Source organism: Aethalodelphis obliquidens, unplaced genomic scaffold (assembly GCF_003676395.1).
Source record: "Aethalodelphis obliquidens isolate GAN/ISIS:26980383/991018 unplaced genomic scaffold, ASM367639v1 scaffold44, whole genome shotgun sequence".
Classification (NCBI taxonomy): domain Eukaryota; kingdom Metazoa; phylum Chordata; class Mammalia; order Artiodactyla; family Delphinidae; genus Aethalodelphis; species Aethalodelphis obliquidens.
The window spans coordinates 9,750,519-9,771,862 of record NW_020837988.1 but is presented as its reverse complement, the minus strand read 5'-3'; the positions used below and the strand labels follow the sequence as shown (position 1 = coordinate 9,771,862).

The 21,344-nt window shown below is 53.6% G+C and overlaps 1 protein-coding gene across 3 annotated transcripts; it reads right to left on the bottom strand.

Annotated features, from left to right (window-relative positions):
- Positions 1 to 1,944: 1,944 nt before the first annotated feature.
- Positions 1,945 to 10,446, bottom strand: ENGASE (endo-beta-N-acetylglucosaminidase). Of its 3 annotated transcripts, none has more exons than XM_027080907.1 (14): positions 10,244 to 10,446; positions 9,497 to 9,564; positions 9,150 to 9,351; positions 8,007 to 8,155; positions 7,031 to 7,188; positions 6,358 to 6,506; positions 5,898 to 6,063; positions 4,861 to 4,964; positions 4,422 to 4,530; positions 4,053 to 4,243; positions 3,537 to 3,685; positions 2,980 to 3,088; positions 2,595 to 2,709; positions 1,945 to 2,397 (listed from the first exon to the last, which is right to left on the bottom strand). In XM_027080907.1, the coding sequence occupies exons 1-14, from the start codon at positions 10,363 to 10,365 to the stop codon at positions 1,978 to 1,980; spliced, it is 2,211 nt and encodes a 736-aa protein (XP_026936708.1). In that variant the 5' UTR covers positions 10,366 to 10,446; the 3' UTR covers positions 1,945 to 1,977. The 3 variants fall into 3 exon arrangements, with proteins under 3 accessions (XP_026936708.1, XP_026936709.1, XP_026936710.1); XM_027080908.1 differs by having other exon boundaries at positions 2,980 to 3,085; positions 10,244 to 10,438; XM_027080909.1 differs by lacking the exon at positions 1,945 to 2,397 and having other exon boundaries at positions 2,648 to 2,813; positions 10,244 to 10,443.
- Positions 10,447 to 21,344: the final 10,898 nt, after the last annotated feature.

Genomic DNA, 21,344 nt, shown 5'->3' with positions numbered 1-21,344 from the left:
CTTTAAAAAAAAAAAAGCCTCCTGAAATAAGAGCAGCGGGGCATGACAGCTGTGCTGCCCACTTCCGGGTGCCCGGTCCTGCCCCCCACCCGACCCCCACCTCTGGGAACTGGGGTGGGAGGAGCCAAGAGCCCCCACCCCAGTTCCCCCAAGTTCAAAATTGGGGGGGACTCAAAGCATGCCGGGGGAGTCAAGGGAGCGGTTCCCCAACCCCGACAGTCTCCTCACGCTCCAGATTCACAGGGAGAATCTGGGGTGCTGGGAGACCTGTTCAGGGTCAGCCAGTGGAGGTGTCTTCCTGGCCCGCAGGAACCCTCTTCCCCCCTCTCAGACAAACCTATTCCCCTCCTGGGGCTGAGCTGGGACATGAAGAGTAAAACGTTCCCAATTAGGAAAGACGTAGAACCAGAGGTCCTGCGTCGGGCTGGGAAAAGGGCACGTGGGCACCCGGGAAGCAGGACAGGTGGAGACAGAGGCAAACGTCGGCCCCGGAAGGAGAACCCCTCCGTGTCCTGCGGTCCTCTCCGAATTCCGAAGACCAGGATGGATGCTGTGTGGCCGCACTGCCACCTGGCGGCCACTTCTTTCACTGCGGCGTAAAACTCAAGTCTGCTGACCGTGCGTGACACGGGGCCAACCCTCCAGCTGGGAGGCCACTCCAGAGGGCCCTGGCCCTTGGCATCGTCCACATCAAGTAGCACAGGGGGAGGACAAGAGGAACAGGAAAGTAACCCCCATCGTTGGCCTATGAGGCCTGGGGTGAGAGACCCCAAGAACGAGGGGCTGACAGCCTTCGTCAAAGGGTCAGGGCACAGCCCGCTCAGGCCTGGAGAGGGCAGGGGAGCAGGGTTACCCAAGGCTGCGGGATTAAGAGACCCCTCCTGGGAAGCCACCGCAGCGGCCCAGGTGTCAACAGGGGAGCTGTGTGGCTGGAGAAGCCATCTCGGGCTCGCCTACCCCGCTCCTCCCCATGCAGAGTGCTGGGCAGAGGAAGGAGGGAGGTGCGGGGAGAGAGAAGGAAGCGGGAGGAAGGGGCCCCAGTGGGGCGGGCCGCCGTCCCGATGCCTTGATGCTCTGGACTAACACCTGCTCAAGGGAGCGATGGAGCCAGAGGGTGTAACGGAGGCGGCCCGGAGCCTGCACCCAGGGCTGGGGGGCTGCTGGGTGCCCCCCGAGGGCCTTCCTGGGCCCTGCCCGGCCTCCTGCTGCTCGAGCTCACTGGGCTCGCCAGCTTGCACCTACGACCCGGAAGAGACGAAGCAGGACACAGGGCCGATGGGAATGCTTGGAAGTGGCTCTGGCTCAGGGGGACGGTAAACTGGGAAAGCCAGGACACGAGGTGGTCTGGCCCGGGTGCGTGCCCTGCCTGGGGCTGGTGTGACCTGGCGCAGCCTGGCCTGGGGCTCCCATTCCTGGGGAAGAGGTCCCCCGGGGACACCCTCTCAGCACTTGCAGGGGCCACTGTTCCTGAGCTACTGCCCCCACCCCCACCCCACTGCTCTCCTCCCCCATCGGGGCCCCTCTATCTCATTCCCACCCTTGGAAGCATCTCAAGGCCCTACTCCGAGGCCCTCTCGCCACCATTAAGCTCGCTTCTAATCGTCCCAACTGCAGGAATAAAAGGTCACCATTGTCAGCATAAGCGTCTTTCAGCCTATTAGGCAATTCCCTTTATGGAATTTTCTAGACTAAATTTTCCCAAATCTTTTCACTTGTACCCGGAAACTGTATACTACGGAGAGGGATTAGACAAAAAGCGGGGGGGTCCATTCACCGCTGGAATTATCAACTCAGCAAACTGACTTCTCAGTTTTCCTATCCCAATGCCCCAACGAAGAGCCACAGCCCACAGCCTTCCGGGGCCCGTGACCTTCTGGCCCAGCCCTTGGGACCCGGGCCTTCCCCGCACACGGGTGAGGCCCCAGTGCGGAAGAAGTCTTATCCTTGAGGTGGGAGACTCTGTGCTTTAATGGTCGCTCATGTGCGGGGCGTGGAGTACAGCATGGCCGCCCTGCCCCACTCGGCCCGCGGCACCAGAAACCCCTCCTTGGGGATGGGCTCCACCAGGAACTCCACACGGCCATCCCGGCCAGGCTCTGCGGGTGCCACTGCTAGGTCCACTATCCGATACCGGTTGACAAAAGCCAGGCCCAGGAGCGTGGGCTTCTCTGGCTCCGACGGCCCCCTGCAAGGAGAGTCACCTCCTGACCCTCGGCAGCAGTGGATCCGGAAGCATCGGACGTGAGGGAGGAGGTAGGCCCAGTGCAGAGTACAGCTGAGCCGGAGCCCAGCGGGGCCGCTCTCCCCCTCGGAGGCGGCCGGCTGCCAGCGCACCTGCGAGACAGTCACGGCCTGCACCTGAGGCAGAGGCGTCAGCAGGCTATTGGCATCCACCACCTGCCAGAAGAGAGAAGGCTCAGCACGGCCCGAGAGCCCAGGGCTGGTTGGAGGGCGCCTGGCCCTGCAAGGTCCACCCCCCGCACCTCTGCCCCAATCCCCCCGGGCCAGCAGAGGCAGCAGGGGGGCGCTCGGCCTCATCTGCAGCCGGACAGATGCCCCAGCCGAGCCCCAGCCGGCTCCCTGAGATACCTCACCTGGATCTCTCCAAGGCGACAGACGAAGTTCTCCTCCTCCTGGCTGCCCGGAGGCCGGGAGAAATTAACGAAGAGGGCCTGCAGGAGGCAGCCCCGCAGATTCACTTCATAGCAGCTGGGAGAGGCAAACAGGCCAGTCCCAAGGGGCCTCAGCTCGGCACCTTCAGACTGGCTGCTCAGAGGCCCCGAGCCACAGGGAGCTCCATCCCAAAGTGGATCCTGCGGTCTTGTGTCACTGAGCTGCCTGAAATCCGAGGGGTCGGCCCAGGGCCCCTCCATTCCCGCCATTTCTGGGGTTTCTCAGTGGACAGTCCCTCACTCTTCAATCCCCACCCCAGCGTGGCCATCCCTGGCGGGGGATTCAACAGGAAGGGGAGGGACTCACCGCTGGACCCAGCCCCCGCTGAGCTGCTGGCCGCAGCGGCCCACCCATTTGGCCAGCTTGGTCGGGGGCACCCGGAGGGGTCGGGGACTGCGCCTTGAGCTCGTTTCTGCTGGGGCAGGAGACACAAGACTTTAACAAGGAGAGTCCAAAGGAAACCGCACTGGGAGGTGTCACTGAATCGGGAGCCGGGGGCCCAGCAAGACTCCCTGGTGGCCCCAGGTGCTCTCGGCCCGATGGGCTGAGGCCTCAGGAGAAGGGGAACAGGGAGGAGAGGAGGAAAACTCAGGGATGGATGACCAAGACTGGCCCATGGACATCCTCGCTCTCAGGGCGCAGCTGCACAAGACCCCCCATGGGAGCACACCTCCACCCGCACCGCAGGGCCACAGCCCAGAGGTTCCAGCTGAAGGGCGAAACTCCCTGTCCAGGCCTGGACCACAGCAGTGCCCCCAACCCCAGCTGCCCCCACACCCCATGCAGCTTTCTAGCTTCCTCCTCCCCGAGACGTCCCCTGAGAAGGCAGAGGCCTGTGAGGAAGGAAGGAGCCATCCCCTCACCGCTCAGCACCGAGATGCCTCCCACGTGACAGCTGCCTGCGTCCCCCGTGGTGAGCTCCAAAGCCACCCCCACAGCCGAAGCTCCTTCTAGCTTGTACACCATGGACAGGAAAACCTTGGGCGGCACTGGGACCTGCAGGGAGAATAACCTGGAGGAGGAAGGTCCTGTGGTGAGAGGCCACAGGGAAACTGCTGGGAAGCGGGACTGTTCCGGGTCCCATCCGCCAACTTCTCCCTCCAGGACGGGGAGGGGGAGCGGGCTGCCCGCGAGGCCAGCCTCAGGTCTGCGAAAGGAAAATGCACACAAGAGTGTGCAGGCAGCTGACGCTACTCTCCTGGACACTCAGAAGCGGTGAAGATGGTAAACTGTATGTTGCGTGTTTTTCACACAATAAAACAAAACCCCGGCTCTGTACTCACTCTGGCCTCTGCTGCCCACCTGCCCAGTCAGGCGACTGACATGGACGATGGGGGAAGCTGACAGGCCCTACGTCTCAGCCCCACTCACTCACCTACCTCACAGACACGTTTCCAACCTCGCGTGGAATCAGCCCCCGGATAAGCAGAGAGCTGCCCCCGTTCCAGGCGTCTTCCAGGCAGCAGTGCATCTTCACCCAGCCCCGTCCGTCCCCTTCCAGCCTGTGCTCTCCAAACAGGGGCTGGATTTCCTGGGCACTCAGGTGGTACCAGGGCCCCACGGCCTCCTCCTGAAGAAAGAGACAGAAGTGGAGGGAGGGCAGGGGGCAGACGGAGCCGTCACGCCCAAGGCCCCCCGCACCGGTCCCAGGTGAGGACCAAAGACGAGAGAGAAGGCAGCCCCTTCGCCAACATGCGGCACATCCGGAAGCCCCTCGCCCCCGGCCACCCAGCACGGGACCCACGCACCTGGCCATAACAGACTCTTCGAGTCCCCATGCCCAGGCAGAAGGAAGTGACAAAGGGCAAGGAGCAGATGCTGTGCGTGGGCAGATACCGTTCCAGCAAACTCCAGAACCTGTGGGGAAACGCATGGAGGCTCAGGTCCACAGAGGGCTCCGTGACGCCCTGAACTCACTCTTGCGACTCCAGTCTTTCTGGCACTCCTTCCAGAGTGACCGCAGCCCCCCACTGCAAGTCTGCAGGAAGTGGTCCCTCGGGGTACCCAACCTTTGTCCTTCCTGCGTAACTAACTGGTCTCCACGACCCCCAGGAGCAGCCCGGGCAGCTGAACCCCTTGCCCTGCCTTAACCCCACCCCCAGGGTAGCAAGGCCAAAAGCTGGCGAAATCACCTGAGACCCTCCCTGCCACGGGCCACACTCAGGCCCCGGGACACGCAGGACTCACTTGTCCTGGTTCTGGAAGAAATCCCCCTTCTCCAAACACTCGTACACCCAGCCAGGTGCAAACAGAGCCACCGAGAACCCGTGCTTCCGGATCAGCTCCAGTGACTAGGGAGACAGCAGTCAGGGAGATGACCCCGTCCCAGCAACCAGCGTCCACGCATGGCGATGGGGGGTTTGGGGAAGCGGGGAGCCTGGAAAGGGAGGCAGGAGCCCCAGCGCCATTCCGGGCGTTTAGGGCTCGACCCTGCAGTTCTGCAGCCGCCCAGAAGAGGGCGCGGGCGGCGGGGAGGCGCAGAGGGGAATGTCCGAGGGGCAGGGGCCAGCACGGGGGGCGCCCACGGGATACACGTCTCTCTCTCACTACACTTCACACTATATTATCAGCCTCACAGGGGGCGGAGAGAATCTTCAGTTATTGGATTAAATGTATTCACTTAAAGCTTAATTAATGAGTTGAGAACGTCCCCACGGCGCCCGGGAAGGGTAGGATTGACAGCCCCGGGACAGGCTGATTCCCCAATTATCCCACACCAGGTGCAGCAGCCCCCGCGGGCCCCTCTTCTCTTTTCTCACTGCTGACACCGCCTGCCTCGCCAATAAAACCTCACTAGTTATCAAACCAGCAGTTCCCGAAACTGTGGGAGTTCCACCTCAGTCCTTCGCCCTGGGCTAAGGAAACACCAAAATATGCCCCCCGGCTTTCCTCTGAGTCCCCGTTCTCGCTTTGCAATGCTAGCTCAGGGCCCGGAAAAGCGCGCAGTCCAAAAGGAAGTAAAGCTACAGATGAGACCAGCAGTCGGAAGAGGTGCCTTGGACATTAACGCCTAGGTAAAAATGGTACCATCTGACTGCAGAAATGGGCTGCAAGGTACGATTTTAGGGCAGACCTTGTTTCTTGGTGCTTCCGTTTCCCCACTCTGGGGAGGATCACCGCTGCCTCTCTTTCCCTTGAGGTGCAGATGGCAATGAAAGGGCACAAGGACAGCAGGCACCCGGGCCACTGCCACCACCTCCCCGGCCTCAAAGGCCACCACCCACCTTGTCCGTGTGGAACCGGCCCCCGACGACATTGCCCCGGGCGAACACATCCACTCCCACGTACACGTCGGCCAGGCGCTCCCCAGCCTGCCCCAGCATCCGCTCCAGATGTTCCTCCCGCCAGTTATAGTTGGTGAAGAAGCCATCGCAGGAATCGAAGAAGACCCTGAGGGCGGCAAGGGTGGGCTGTAAAGCCCGGGCCTTCTCCCCTCAGGCACCTGCATCTGCTCAGCCCACAGACTGCGGGCTGCCTCCGGGACCCAGCCCACAGACTGTGGCCCGTACAGCTGGGCACGGCCGGGCTGACCAGGCGCTCCTTCTCTCTGGTGGTGCTCGGGGTGTCAGACAACTCTGCCCGTCCCTCACTTTCCCCAAGGCAGCCATGCCGGCAACACCTCCGGAAGGCAGAGGGAGCTCCTGCCCCTGTCCAGGGGCCCAGGCCGCCCTCCTGCAGGCTCACCTGTTGTGCTCGTTGAGCTCATCCTGCCACGTGAGTTGCCCGCTGCTCACCACGCTATCATACCAGAGCACCAGGCCCCTGGGGACCTGTTGATGCAGCTGAGTGGTCAGGTACCGGAGGAAGTGGGGCACGTTCCCCACGGCGGCCAGCTGGAGACAGGGAAGGAGACAGACCTTCCGTGAGGCCCAGAGAGGTCTGTCGTGAGAAGCGCCTGGCACAGGACAGACAGGAGGACACTTAACCCCAGGAGCAAACGGGTCCTGGTCCCGGAAGCCCCTCAGCCCCACGGCTGTCGAGCAGAGGGTCCAGCCAGAGGTCCGACTTTCCGTTCTTTCTGAAGCAGGAAGGACATGGACACAGCAATCAGGAAACGATAAAACGCAATGAAAGGGGAGGGCAGCGTGAAGAGGAAGCCACACATGCGGCGCGAGCAAAGCAGAGGCCGCCTTGAAGGAGCCAGAGAAGCAAAGCTCAGCGCGCAAGGTTTCTGGACACCGCGCTGGAGAACATCCATCTCCCTGTGAAGAGGCAGAGGCGTAGGAGCCGGCTCTAACTGAGACGGAGGAAGTGCTGCCGTAGCAGGGACCGGCCTGATGAGGCCGAGGAGTGCGATGGAGGGTCCCCGCGGGGCACAGGGGCCGGCGGGCCAGGCGCCAGGGGCAGGCGTGCTCACACTCAGAGAGTTCTCGATGTTGATCAGCCAGCCATCGAATCGGAAAAACTGGGCAATCAGGACCAGCTGACGGGCCACCGCCTGGTATGAGCGCTCGTCCCCAGCCAGAAAGGCCTCACAGAGCCGCTCCCCTTCTTTCCATTCGGTGATGAAAGTCCCTGTGGGACGGGAGAGAAACTAGGTCGGGCCCGGGGATCATTTCCCCTCTGACCCAGCAGTTCCCAAGGTGTGGTTCCTGCACCAGCAGCGTCACTGTCGCCTGCAAACTTATTAGAATTTCAAATTCCCAGCGTCCCCAGATATCAAATGAATCGGATCCCCTGGGGGCGGGGCCCCAAAATCAGTGTTAGACAAGCCAGTAAATGATTCGGATTCAGGAGAAAGCTTGCGGAGCACTGCTCTCCCCAGGGGTGGACCACCTACAGCCCGTATCCAGCCCCCCACCTCTTCGTGTAAAAACGGCTTTACTGGATCACAGCCCAGCCCATTTGTTTGTCTATTGTCTGTGGGGGCTATTGTCTCTCTGGCAGTTCCAATAGTGACCCAGTGGCCTGGAAAGCTGAAAATATTTACTATCTGGTCCTTTCCAGAAAAAGTTTGCCTTTGCCTGTCCTAACCCATCAAGGCAGGTAAGGAGCTCTACCCAGTACGAAGCAGCCAAAGCCCAAGCCCTTTTTTTTTTTTTTTTTTTTTTTTTTTTGCGGTTACGCGGGCCTCTCACTGTTGTGGCCTCTCCTGTTGCGGAGCACAGGCTCCAGATGTGCAGGCTCAGTGGCCGTGGCTCACGGGCCCAGCCACTTCGCGGCATGTGGGATCCTCCCGGACTGGGGCACGAACCCGTGTCCCCTGCATCGGCAGGCGGACTCTCAACCACTGCACCACCAGGGAAGCCCAGCCCAAGCCCTTTCATCACTGGATCACCTGGCAGGTGTGCCAACGAGTCTGACAGGGTTGGAGGCGGGTCCCTGGCTCTTACCCAGCACACAGACCCCATGCCTGTGGGCAGCGTTGGTCCAGCCTACTGGGGGGATGGTGACCGTGTGATGGCTGAAGTACACAAAGATGTCGATGTACTGCCAGTGGTAGAAGGAATAGGGGTTCTGCGTGGCTGAGCCCTGAATAAACCTAGTGAAGAAAGAGAACAAAGTCAGGACCCAGAAACAGACAAGGACACGACGACCCCACGGTGAAAAGAGAGGGCAATGGCGAGTGAGTGAGGATTCTCTTCGGTTCCATCCGGTCGGCGCTAACGGCACGCTTGCTGTGAGCCAGGCCCTGCCTAATGACTGCGCTGAGAAGCAGCATAGGCCACAGCCCGGACGTTGACAGGCTTGGTCGCAAGGGAAGCGTTTTCACCAGGCCGTGCAGGTACCCCCCGCATGGGACCCGATGGACTGAGCGTGTCTAGCCTCAACAAGCAGACAAACACAGGACAGAAGGAAAGAGATGGGGAGGGGCTCATGCAGAGCTCCCGTGCCTGAGGTCCCACTCTATTCTGAGGTCAGCAGCTCCCCAGGACATGGCCTGCCTGCAGGTAAGGTTGGGGTTGACAACCACGTGAGCTACACCCGAGGTTACATCACCCGCCTCTGTCTGTACCTTGATGGCCAGCTCTGACTCAAGCCTTCCCAACAATCGTCATGTCCAAGATTGTTTTATGGACGTTTAAGATCTCTAGGCTGACCCCGCAGCAACCTGGAGGAAGCGCCCCCGGCTGCGGGGGGGGGGAGGGGGTGGAACGACTCCAGAGCCAGTGGGCCAAGATGGAAGGGAGCTCGAGTGAGGAGGATGAAGAAAAGGAATCAGCTGAAGAACGAAGTTTCTGGGCCAGGCCATCTGAAGAGGGTCCCAGCTGTGGCGCCCTCTCCGGCCCCCCAGACTTCAGGTGCAGGTAGTCCCCAGAATCAAACAGTTTCAGAGCTGAAAGAGGCATCAGCTATTGCCTAATCCAGTGCCCTCTTCCTACAGACGAAACAAAGAGGCCTGAGTTCCTCTCCCAGGTGGTGGCAGTGTGGGCTGATGCCCCATCTCCCGACTCCCCATCCGGTGCTCCTGTCACACGGCATGCTCCCACCCCTCCGTCCCCTCCCGCCAGGCGATGCCCTCGCAGTGTCCTCACTTGTCATCCAGGTACCCGCCCATCATGTCATGGCACATCAAAGTCCGGGGCCTCCTGCTGCTCAGAGGGGGCTGCCGACACTCGGGGGGCCCTAAGGCCACGTTAAAGCCGTCCTCCATGTTGGGCGTCCATGCCAAGAGTTCCTCCAGGGAAGACAAGTAAAAGCTGATGGGTTTGGTGGTGTCCTTGTCATAATATCGAACTGGTTCAGAGGAGGGAAACAGCGAGGCATCAGTGGAAATTACGGGATTAATAACAGAAAACTTGAGATGGGGAGGGGACAGCCCTGTCCAGAAGCTCCAAGCGTGAACACGGACACAGGTGTTCAGAGCCTCGGTCCTTCTCACCTGGCAAAGGGTCTGGGGTAAAACTGACCACTTCTCGAAAGACTGCTTCTTCTTGATCCTCTTCAATTCTAAGCAAAGAAGGAGTTAAATTTCTTTTAAATAAAAGGGTAAAGAAAAAGAGCACTTTGAAGCCAACAGACCAGCCCGCACTTAGACATGCAGGGGGAGATGGCCTCGGGCTTACATTTTTTAATGCAAACTATGGAAACGTGCCTTTGCCCATTCTGTTCCCTCAAACTGGAACACCCTTCTGTCCATTCTCCACCTACTGAAATCCTCCACCTCCTCAAAGACCAGTTCAGATGTCCCCGCTCCAGGCACCAACCCCTTTCCTGCCCAGCATGGGCACGAATAATCCTAATTACACACGCTGGCCTGCCCTGAGCAATTAAAAATGCCACACTCGGATCCTCTGCGCAGATCCACCGCCAGGGATGGGAGGCACGATCAACGCATTTCGCAGATGAGGATGTCAAAGCTTCCCGCCAGGGCGCCAGGATTCCCAGCCTGGCCCGCTGCTGAGGTCGTATCCCGGTTCCGAGACTCTGTCCGTGCCTGCTGCTGTGCGGGCTGGGGCGGCGGGCAGGACCCGCCGCCGACAGGGGACTTGGGGGCCGAAGACTGCTGTCCTGCGCCCGGAGCTCCCAGCGCGCCTCCCGGGGCCTGGGCCGGGCGCCCATCGACTCTGGCCCCACTGCCCGGCCGCGGGACGGGGCCGCAGGATTCGTCCACCGGTCTCTTACCCACCTCCTCTGCAGCAGCCGCCCGCCTGGCTGGGGATCCCGCTGCTCCTTCAGGGTCGCCGGCGCCCGCAGCCGCCGGCCCCGCCGCCGCGCAGCCGCCCGGGTCCGGGCGCCCGCGGCCTCCATGACGTTGCCCCGCCCGCGCCGCCCGGCAGCCCGGCTGCCGGCCAATCGCAGTCTGGAACCCGCCCCTGACACCGCCAGCCGGCCAATGGGGACTTCTCGGCGCTGATGCCCCGCCCCGACCGGGCTCCGGACAGACTCCCGGCTCGCGCCAGGGGCTGGCTCACCTGCTGCCGGGCCTTTGTAGAGGAGGACGGTCTGGGGGCGGGGCCTGTGGAGGGGAGGGGCCGAGACGAGGGGCGGGGAGGGGGCGGGGTCTGAGCCCAGGGCTCCGGAAAGCACCTTTGTACCAGTTCTGGCCTCGCCGGCCTCCTTTTGCAGATGAGCGATCTCCCGAAGGTCACGAAGTCAGTAAATTGTAGAAGCGATATCTGAACTCAATTCGTCTAATCCCTATTCAAAGATAATTTTCAGAAAAAGGTGAAATAATAATTCTCATTCAGGTATAAAAATAGACAAATGTTAAAGACTGTCCTATTCGTTAATCAGAGAAGGAACCAGACAGGTATTATAACCAGTTCAAAAGCGAATCAAAAAAGAGAGCCTTTTATAGATCAGGAATATTGAAATGAGAACGTTAATAGAGGCAGAATGAGTTTTTCCGCAGGAGTGGGGGGTGGGCAAGATCACTGAACGTCTGGACAAGACAATTTACACATTGTAAAGAAGATGATAAAAAGCTAGAATCAGATTAAGTGGTACAAACTACTGTGTATGTATAAAATAAATAAGCTGCAAGGATATAGTGTACAACACAGGGAATATAGCCAATATTTTATAATAACTATAAATGGAGCATAACCTTTAAAAACTGTGAATCACCATGTTGTACTGAAACTTATACATCAACTATACCTCAACTTTTTAAAAAAGCTAGGATCAGATAACAGCAGGATGTGCAGTATGTAGACCATGCATAGTTTCCACTGAAGCACAAATTTTTTTCTACACCCCCAAATCTGCAGGGCCCCAAGCCCACAGGGCCTGGAGGTATCTCAGATGTGGCACCTCCCCAGCATCTTGGGCACAGAGGGGTTCCCAGCGTGTGGAGTGTGAGGAGAAGCGCCTGGACTCAAGGCTGGGCCCCGCAGGGCTGAGTTTGGGCCCACCCAAGGCGCCCCTCACCCAACCCCCAACACCCCTTCGTACAGCCGGGAGTGTCCTGCTGCCCAAGCCAAGTTGAGTGGGCCTCTTTATTATCACTGCAGACGTTGAACTTTATGAGGCCCCAAGCTTCCATAAACCCCGAGAGTGGGGAAAATGACTAGGCTGTGGAATACGTATCCCGGCCATGCTGCAAGGGAAGACAGGGCCCTCGGGAGCAGGCGGCAGTGATCACAGGGAGGACAGGGACTGCAAAGCCCTGGGAAGTCTGCCTTGAGAAGGGGGCGCAGGGTCAAGACCCCCCTCTGGCTGTGCTCAGGGGAGCGCAGAAGACGTGGAGTCTGCATTCGATCTGCATTTAAGCCGCTTACCTGCAGCTTAGTGGTAAAAATAAACTTGCCATCCTCAGAACTCAAACCTAGTTCTTAGAGATTCTTTAGGGTAATGCTCAGTCTCTGGGGGGAAAAATACTCGGGCCTCCCTTCCCTGCTCCTCTTGGCAGTGTTGTCCTCTGGTCTGGGGGAGCAGGGAAGTTTAAGTCACCCTGCACACCCTCCCCAGAGCAGCAGGGAAGACTCTGCTCTGTGGCCTCTGCATTGGCCCCTGCTTTGCCGCCTGCCCTGCAGGTCCCTGGGGCTCCTGGTCTCAAGATCCTTGTCCTGGGTCAGGGCGAGCCTGGAGGTCCCCATGTTTGCCTTGAGCTCACGCTGGTCCCGCTGGGCCTCCACACCCCTCCAAAGCCTGGCTAGGCCCCCTAAAACCCTCACCTTGTAGCCTTTCCAGATAAAGTACAGGACACCCAATTAAATTTGATTTCCAGATAAACAACAAATGGAAACGGGACATGATCATACTATGCAATTCTTTCTCATTTACCCAAAATTCAAAGTGAACTGGGATCCTGAGTTTGCTAAATCTGGCAGCCCTACCTGTGAATCTTCGCCGCAGCCTTGCTGCAGAGCCCCCTTGCCCCACCACGGGGGCCCCACCGACACCTCCTGGCTCTGTCCATGCCAGCACAGGAAGCCAGGTGGGCTCGGGAACCTGAGCCTGGGGACCTCCCCTGCCTGACCGACCAACTGTGCCACCGGCTTGGTGCTGCGCACCTCGTGTTTCCCGCGCTGGCTGCCACGTCTGCCCCTTGGTTGGGCCCAGCGGAGACCTGGACTCACACCTGCTTGCTTTGCCTTCCTCCACTCTCTCCCTTCCAGCCTCCACAATCTCCCAGGGCCAGGAGCGAGAACCAGGTCACCTGCTCCACAGGCTTCGTTGTTCATATGCTGAAGGGTGTGGCAGCAACAAATTGTCCCCAATATCCCTCCTCCCCTTGTACTTTAGGGAGAGAAGCCCATGTTTTAGCTGGCAGCTGGCTGCTGGCTGCCCAGATGAAGGCAACATCCCCAGCAGTTTAGAGGGGCCTGGCGAGCACGTTCTGGTTTCCAGATGAGAATGGAAGTCACACTTGCAATTCTGGCTGTGCCTGCAAAACAAAGGAATGCGCCCCCCACTTTTTCTTCCCTGCTTTCGGCTGGCGGCCAGGTGGGTGTGAGGTGTGATGGTAGGCACTGCAGCAGCCGTCTGAGACTGTAAGACAGAAGCCACATTGGGAGGGCATGGAGCAACCAGAGAGAAGGGGCCTGGCTCCCCCAGTGGCACGGACCACAGTATTGCCCTGGACTGCTGGTGTTTGAATTCCTATGTAAGGAAAATAAACTATGGTCTGATTTAAGCCGATAGTATTTTGGTAGCCAAATCTAATTACGACAGGGGGAGGACACAGGAATTTAGAAAAACCTCTCAAAATAATAGCCTGCCTTGCAAGGCTGTTATCGGTTTTTGTTTGTTTGGTTTTTGTTTTGGGGGGGCTTTTTCTTCAAAATCTTATTATCTTATTATCGTTCCTCAGTGCATTCCTTCTGCAGTAAATCCCACTTTCCCTTCACTCAGAGCGCTACCTCAGACCAGCTGGGGTGAGAGCAAAAATCCCATTAAAGACTACTTCTGAACTATCGCTCTGTATGGTCAGGCCCCTCAAGGTGGCTTGTTCTCTTGCTCTCTTACATCCCCTGCTCCACCAATGCCTGTTCCACCTGCACCCTACTCACCTGACTGACCTTCCTATATACTTGTCCCTGGCCCAGGCTAGATTGTTCTAGTTTTAGATCTGAACATCAACACGATAGCTTATCAAAGGGGCGGTGAGGAGTGTGCCCCTCTGCTTGTTCCCCGGTAACTGATGAGCCCACCTGATGTCAATTCCCCCCTATAACTGGTAACCACCCCCTCCCCCTGGGGGCAAAGACGCCGCCACGTCCTGCCCGCCGTGGACTGCACACAGAATGGTGGGCTGTCACTCCAGGACCTTGCTTCCGACATGTAAGCTCCCCGATCCATTAAACCATTGATGTGTCTGTCACTGACTCCAGGCTCTTTGGTCTTGAATCTGGGCCAGCGCAGGGCTTGCAGGCCTGCATGGTGCAGCTCAACACACTCCCTTTTACAGAGTTCTCCTAGGTGCTCAGCAAAGACTTAAGGAATGAAAGGATGCTGGGCCCAGCTCCTGGCTCTAGCCACCCGCCTCACCTTTACACCCACTCGAGGCTGTGCCCAGGCACCTGCTTGAACGTCCTGCACAACGAATATTGAGCCCCTCCTGGTTCACGTCTGCCTGTGAGCACACACTCCTCGACAATCATGGCAAACCTGGGGTGCCTGCCCTTGCCGGGTCCCCGTGTCATTATACCTGCACAACAGTTACTTTCATTTTCTCCTTTTAAAAATGTAAAGCACTGCAGATGAAATGAATGTTCCCTTTAATCCACCTCCTGATTTCCTTGCCTCCCCTGTCCTCCTGAGACCCCTCAGTATTCCCCCAATTCTATTGGTTTGACCTGTATCCTTCCAGATGTCTTTAAATACTTTGACACACCTGTATATATCTGGAACCATATAACATTGTTTGTGTTTCATAAAAATGGTATCAGAAGAAAGTGACATCATATTGTACACATTATGCTGTATCTTGTTTTTTTCGCTCAGCAACATTTTTGAAATCAAGCCACATTGATTGAAATAGCTCTACTTCGTTTGTTTTCACTATTGTTTGCTCTGCTATCATTTTGACACATCAGTCTACTTACCTATCTACCCATCGGTGGACATTTAAACAGTAAACATTTGTTTGCTATTATTTTTTACATGTTAAAATGAACATATTTGTATAGACCATTTGAGGTATACATATTTTTTTTTCTTTTTTCAGATAAAACAGGATTAGAGCTGCTGAGAGTGACAGCACGCACGTTTTCAGTTTTAAGTCACTAACAAGCTGCCGTCCGAATGCTCCGTCACCAACATCCTCCCCAGTGCAGGGTAAATACAGGTTATTCCGCAACCTCTCAAACACTGATGTTATAGAACTTGAAGATTTTTGCTCACTGGGTGGGTGCCCGTAGGTGTCTGGCTGTTGTTTTAAATTGAAGTTGCAGCTTTTCGTGTTGGTCAGCCATTTGGAAATGAGGTCTCTTCTGCGTCATACCTGTTGCGGGGCGGAGCGGGGTTTGCCCATTACTACTGTGCTGTCTTTCCTTCCTGTTGTGTAGGTGTCGCATATATTCTAAATACGAATATTTTGCCTCTTACGTACATAAATGGAACAAATATATGTCTGCTTATCTTGTACTATAGGTCTTTTAGATTCTCATGTGGTCAAGTTTATTAATACTGTCCTTTGTGGCTTTGCTGTTTTCTTCTCTTTAGGAGTGCTGTCCCGACTTTAAGGTCATGAAGATGCTTTCCTGAATTTTTAGTTAATAATTGTGAAGTTTAGTTCTTTGTTTTTTATGTCTACAACTTCCAGTTGCCTTTTGAGGGTAGGTCTTTAATATTTCATCTTCCTTTCTGCTTACTGACTTATTCAGATGTTTCTCTTTCTTCCTGGGCCAATTTTATGCTAATAAGTGTTTTCTTTAAAAAGTGTCCATTTCATTGAGGTTTTCAAATGTAGGGTATTAAGTCATTTCTAATCATATTTTTTGACCTCTTGGTTATGCGCTCTCTTTAATTTCCAGTGTTGTTTATTTGAGTATTCCTTCTTTTTTTCCTGATGCTTTTTTTTTTTTTTGAAGGACTGTCTATTTTATCAGTCCTTTCAAAACACAAGCTCTTCATTTTGTTCTATTTTTTGTTTGTTTTCTATTTCACTCATTTCTGCTTTTATTTTCTTTCCTGTTATTTTCTTTGGATTTATTTTGTTGTTCTTTTTCTGGTTTCAAAAGTAGACAGTGTGGTTCACTTACTTTGAAATCTTTCTTGTTTTCCTATAAATGCAGTTGAGGGAATACATTTCCCTCTGAGAATGACTTTCACTGTATCCAACAGCTTTCACTTTCAGTAAGTTCTAGATGCTTTGTAATTTCTGTTAGTGCCCTGCTAACTCATCCAAAACAATCCTCAATTTTGTTGCAGTAGAATTCATCAGGCTTTTCTGTTACGATTAGTACTTTTGTGTCTTTTTCAAAATGTATTTCCCTACCCCCAACTCATGAGAATATGGAATACTCCATCCTCTGTTATTTTCTAGAAGCTTAATTGTTTTGCCCTTCCCCTTCTGGTCTACAGGCCACCTGGAATTATTTTTGTTTATAATGTGAGGGCGGAGGTCACATTTTATTTTATTTTATTTTTTAATTGAAGTATAGTTGATGTACAATGTTGTGTTAGTTTCAGGTGAACAGCAGAGTGATTCAGTTAAATATATATATATATATATTTCTTTTTCAGATTCTTTTCCATTATAGGTTATTACAAGATATTGAATATAGTTCCCTGTGCTATACAGTAGAACCTTGTTGTTTGTCTATTCTGTATATATGTTTTATTTTTTATCTATGTTTTATTTTTTATCATATGAACCCTCAGTCATTCATGATTTTTGGAAAGACCGTCCTTTACCCCGTGCTTTGCACTGTCCCTTTCTGGAAAATCAAGTGCCCACACATGCTTGAGTCTGTTTTGGGCTCTGTGATATTGTGATTTATAATAAGAAATGTATGTTTGGTCTTCATGTCTGGCACAGAACTCCTAAAAGACTTGGAATTTCCTAAATGATAAGAACCGTAAAGGTGTCTTTTGTGAGTTATAACAAGCCCCTTTCAACCACAGCAGAGTTCATGTTAATGAGGTGACTTTCGGGGAGCCCCGCCACCACGTGATGGAGGCTGGTTGCTAGGGAACCAACCTTGCTTAGAGGGTTGGCACTTTCAGTATGCACACCTCCAACTCCGGGGAGGGGAGAGGGACTGGAGATTGGATTAATCACTGATGGCCAATCAATGTAACGAAGCCTCCTTAAAAACCCCTGAACTCTAGGGTTTGGAGAGCTTCTGGCTTGGTGAACCCATGGAGGTGCTGGGAGGGTAGCACCTTCCCAAAAGAGCATGGAAGCTCCCAGGCCCTCCCCACATACTTTCCCCTATGCCTCTCTCCCATCTGGCTGTTCCTGAGTTATATCCTTTTATAATTACAGATCTCGTGTATCTCCAATCCTGTCTTGGCATCTGCCTCTGAGAGGGCAAGAACCAACATACCGTCCATAGATTTAGATTTTTTTTTCTTAATAATATTTTGTTCTCTATGTAGAGGTCTTACACATCTACTGTTAGATTTACTCCGAGGCAAATGACATTTTGTAAGTGGCATCTCTGACGGATTAGACATGGCTGCAAATTCTTTTTGTCTCCTCCCAACCAAAGATAGAGCCTTTTACCCATCCCTTCTCTGGGCTGACCACTGAAATATGACTTCTGAGCCTAGGTGTCAAGCAGGTCTTTCTCAGTGTCGCCTCTGTAGAGGTATCGCCTCTATTCTGTCCTTTGCTTCTTTTGTCTCTCCGTGCTTCTTACTGGATATTTTCTTCAGGTTTATCTTCTAATTCACTGATTTTTCTCTTCAGCTCTGTATAATATGCTGGCATACTCATCCACTGAGTTCTTCATTTCACTCGTTTTATTTTCCACTTCTAGAGTTTCCATGTGGCTCTTTCTTTTTCTCATTAGTTTCAAGTTCTTTGCCGCAATTCTCAATCTTGTCTTTTATCTCCTCAAAGGTAGCAAGAATCATTATTTTAATTTTTGATTGTGATAATTCTGCTGTGAGTTTTTCCCCCACATGGTAAGTATTTAATACATACTTGTTGGATATTTTTAGTAGGTAGGCTCTCAACTGAATGGACAACTCACTTAGTGGCTATCTCAATTGAACACTTGGAAGAGTTTCTCTATCTTTAGGCAGGGATGTTTTCAAATTATCTAGAGTGTGTGGACTTCTAATCTTACTTGTGAAAATCTCTAAGGTAGAAATTTCTTGTCCTCGCCTGGTCATCTACCTATGGAGAAATGGGCTGTGCTCTATTCTGCCCTGGGAGGAGCTGGTTACCAGGGCCAGTTGAGGTAGGGGCATTTGAGGTCACTGTGCCTTTCTAGTCCCTACTCCAGCTGTGTGGGGACTTCAGAGAGAAAGCCATGGTCCTCAATTAGCTGTCCCTTCTGGAATGCTTCGCTTGGCACCTGAGTCAGCCTCCTGTGTTTGCATGATCTCATCCATCATTTGATTCCAAAATGTTTGTTCGTTAATGCTCTTGGAAGAACTAACCCTGACACTCCCATCCCACCTCATCGGACCCCGGACCCTAGCCCCATGCTAAGTCAAGCCTGGTGTAACGAGACTGGCTCTGCAGCTCAACAGAAGAGGGCAAGGCATTCTGGTGTGTGTGTGTGTGTGTGTGTGTGTGTGTTTTGCGGTACGCGGGCCTCTCACTGTTGTGGCCTCTCCCGTTGCGGAGCACAGGCTCTGAACGCGCAGGCTCAGCGGCCATGGCTCACGGGCCCAGCCGCTCCGCGGCATGTGGGATCCTCCCGGACCAGGGCACAAACCCGCATCCCCTGCATCGGCAGGCAGACTCTCAACCACCGCGCCACCAGGGAAGCCCTGTGTGTGTGTTTTGTTTGCTTTTTATGACTACTTTATTGAAAATATGATTTATATACCATTCAATTCACCCATTTAAACTGTGCAACTCATTTGTTTTTAGTATAGTCACAGAGTTGTGCAACTGCAACTGCTATCAATGTTAGGACACTTTCATCAGTACAAAAAGAAATTTCATACCTGTCAGCAGTCACTCCCCTTACCTCCCGCCAGCCCCTGGAAACCGCTAACCTACTTTCTCTCTCTATGGTGTTGCCTATTCTGGAATTTCATATAAATGGAATCATACAGTATGTGGTCTTTCATGACTGGCTTCTTTCACTCAGCATAATGTTTTTGAGGTTCATCTGTGTTGTAGCCTGTATCAGTGCTTTATTCCTTTTTATGGCTGAGTAATATTCCATTGAATGGATGTGCCACATTTTATGCATACATTCATCCACTGATGGACATTTGGGTTGTTTCCGCTTTTTTGTTTATTACAAGTAATGCTGCTAAGAACATTCATCCACAAGTTTGTGTGTAGACATATATTTTCATTTCTTTTGGGTACGTAAGTAGGAGCGGAATGGCTGGCTTGTCTGTAACTCTATGTTTAACAGTTTGAGGAAGCGCCAGACCATTTTCCAAAGCAGCTGCACCATTTTACATTCCTGCCAGCAGTGTACAAGGGTCCCAATTTCTTTACATTCTTGCCAGCTTTTGTCATTTTGATGACACAACCATCCTATTGGTTGTGAGGTTGTAGCTCCCCGTGGTTTTGACTTGCATTTCCCTGGGAACTAGTGATGTTGAGCATCTTTTCATGTGCTTCCTGGTCATTTGTTTATCTTCTTTAGAGAAATGTTTATTGAGATGCTTTGCCGTTTTTAACTGGGTTATTTGTCATTTATTATTGGGTTGCCAGGGTTCTTTATATATTCTAGATACAAGTCCCTTATCAGATACAGTTTGCAAATATTTTCTTCCATTCAGTGTTGTCTTTTCACTTTCTTAACAGTGTCCTTTGATGCAAAATTTTTATTTTATTTATTTTTATTTTATTTTATTATTTTTTTTGGCACGCTGTGTGGCATACGGGATCCTAGTTCCCCGACCAGGAATCGAACCCATGCCCCCGGCAGTGGAAGCGTGGAGTCTTAACCATTGCACAGCCAGTGCAGCCAGAAGTCCCTAATGCAGAAAATTTTTAATTTTTATGATGTCCAATTTCCTTGTGTTTCTGGTGTCACATGTAGGGAACTATTGCCTAATACAAGGTCACGATGTTTTACACCTAAGTTTTTTTCTTCTAAGGCTATTACTCTAGCTCTTCTATTTAGGTCATCAATCCATTTTGAGTTAATGTTTGTATATGGTATGAGGTAGAGAGACTACTCTTTTGCCTATGGAGGCATCTTGTTTTATTTATTATTTTCTGTAACCTTCCGGTTTTTTCATGATTTGGGCAAGAAAGTCTCATTTTATCCCAGTCTCATTACTGTGGCCCAATAAAACTAGCTTTGCCACCATGCCATTGTGTTCCCGCAGTGAGCCCCACAGAAAATTATCTTTGAGCGTGCACACGTGTGTGCGCACACACACACACCCCGTGGGATTGGGCGTACCCTCCTCACTGCTCCCGCCCCTGGCTACAAAGACTCCTGAAAGCTCTAACATAAGCAATTCTTTCCTTTGCCTGAGTCATCAGCCGTTTCTAAGTCCTTTCGCTAAAACACAAGTATTTGTATTGCAGCTGAGTTTATCAGAACTTTTCCAGGGATGGTTAGCCAATTCCTCAATAGCCAGGGTCAGGACATGGGGAAAGGAGCCAATGCAAGGTAGACTGCTTTGGCCAGGGGTCAGGTGGAGCAGATAACTAGGGGCCACGCGTGCTGTTCTTCTGAGAAGATGGCATCCATGTCACACTGCAGTTAAAGTCCTAGAAAAGTCCTGGAGACATGGCAAGTACCATGTCTTATTTGTCATTGTGCCCCCAGCACCTAGCACCTGGGCTAGCACAAGCAGGATCAAGAAAGAGCAGAGTGGAAGTGTCAGCAGGAAGGGAGTGGAAGATTGGGTGTGGAAGAGCTTAAAGAGCAAGGGACCCTGAAAGGGGACTGGGTGGGCTCCGGAGCAAAGGCTGCCTCCTCTTGCATGCCGGCTTGGCCGGCAGTGGGACAGGTGATACACGCTCCACGCCACATGACTGTCCCTGGAGAGAGGGCACGCAGTGGGCACCTGGATGAAGCTGATTCATTCTTTCCACACACCTTTGGGAAATGCACTCAGCCCCTGTTCCCAGCTGCATCCTCTGCCCGGTGGCCTCAGCTGCAGGATGGTGAGGCCCAATCTTTGTCCTGCAGGGAGCGGGGTTGCAGTGTCCGCCTCCTCCGGTCTGGCCCCAGCGCAAGGCCCAGCACAGCTGCACCGGCTCACCCAGAACCAGGCAAAGGGAGGCCAGCAGCTGTTTGCCAGCCTGCTGGCACCAACAGGACCCAGGCAGCTTCTGCACTGCCTGCTGGCCATCTGGTAAGGGCCCTGGCCACTAACCCAGTTGGCAAACGATGGAGAGAAGAAGAAACATCTGCTCTTCACCACTTGGTCACAAAGGGGGCTGTTGGTGGGTGTATTCAAGCCTGCGAGTTGCTGTAGTGGGTTGACTTGTGTCCATCCATGGGCCAAAAGATTGGTCCAGGTCCTGAGCCCTGCTAACTGTGAATGTAACCTTACTTACTTGGAAATAGGGTCTTTGCAGATGTAATAGAGTCAAGGATCCTGAGAGGGGATCATCCTGGATTTAGGGTGGGCCCTAATTCCAACAACTGGGAAAGAAGGGAGGGGGAGATTTAAGAGATCTAGGAAAGAAGGCCACATGAAGACAGAGATAGGCAGGGACTAGAGTAATGCAG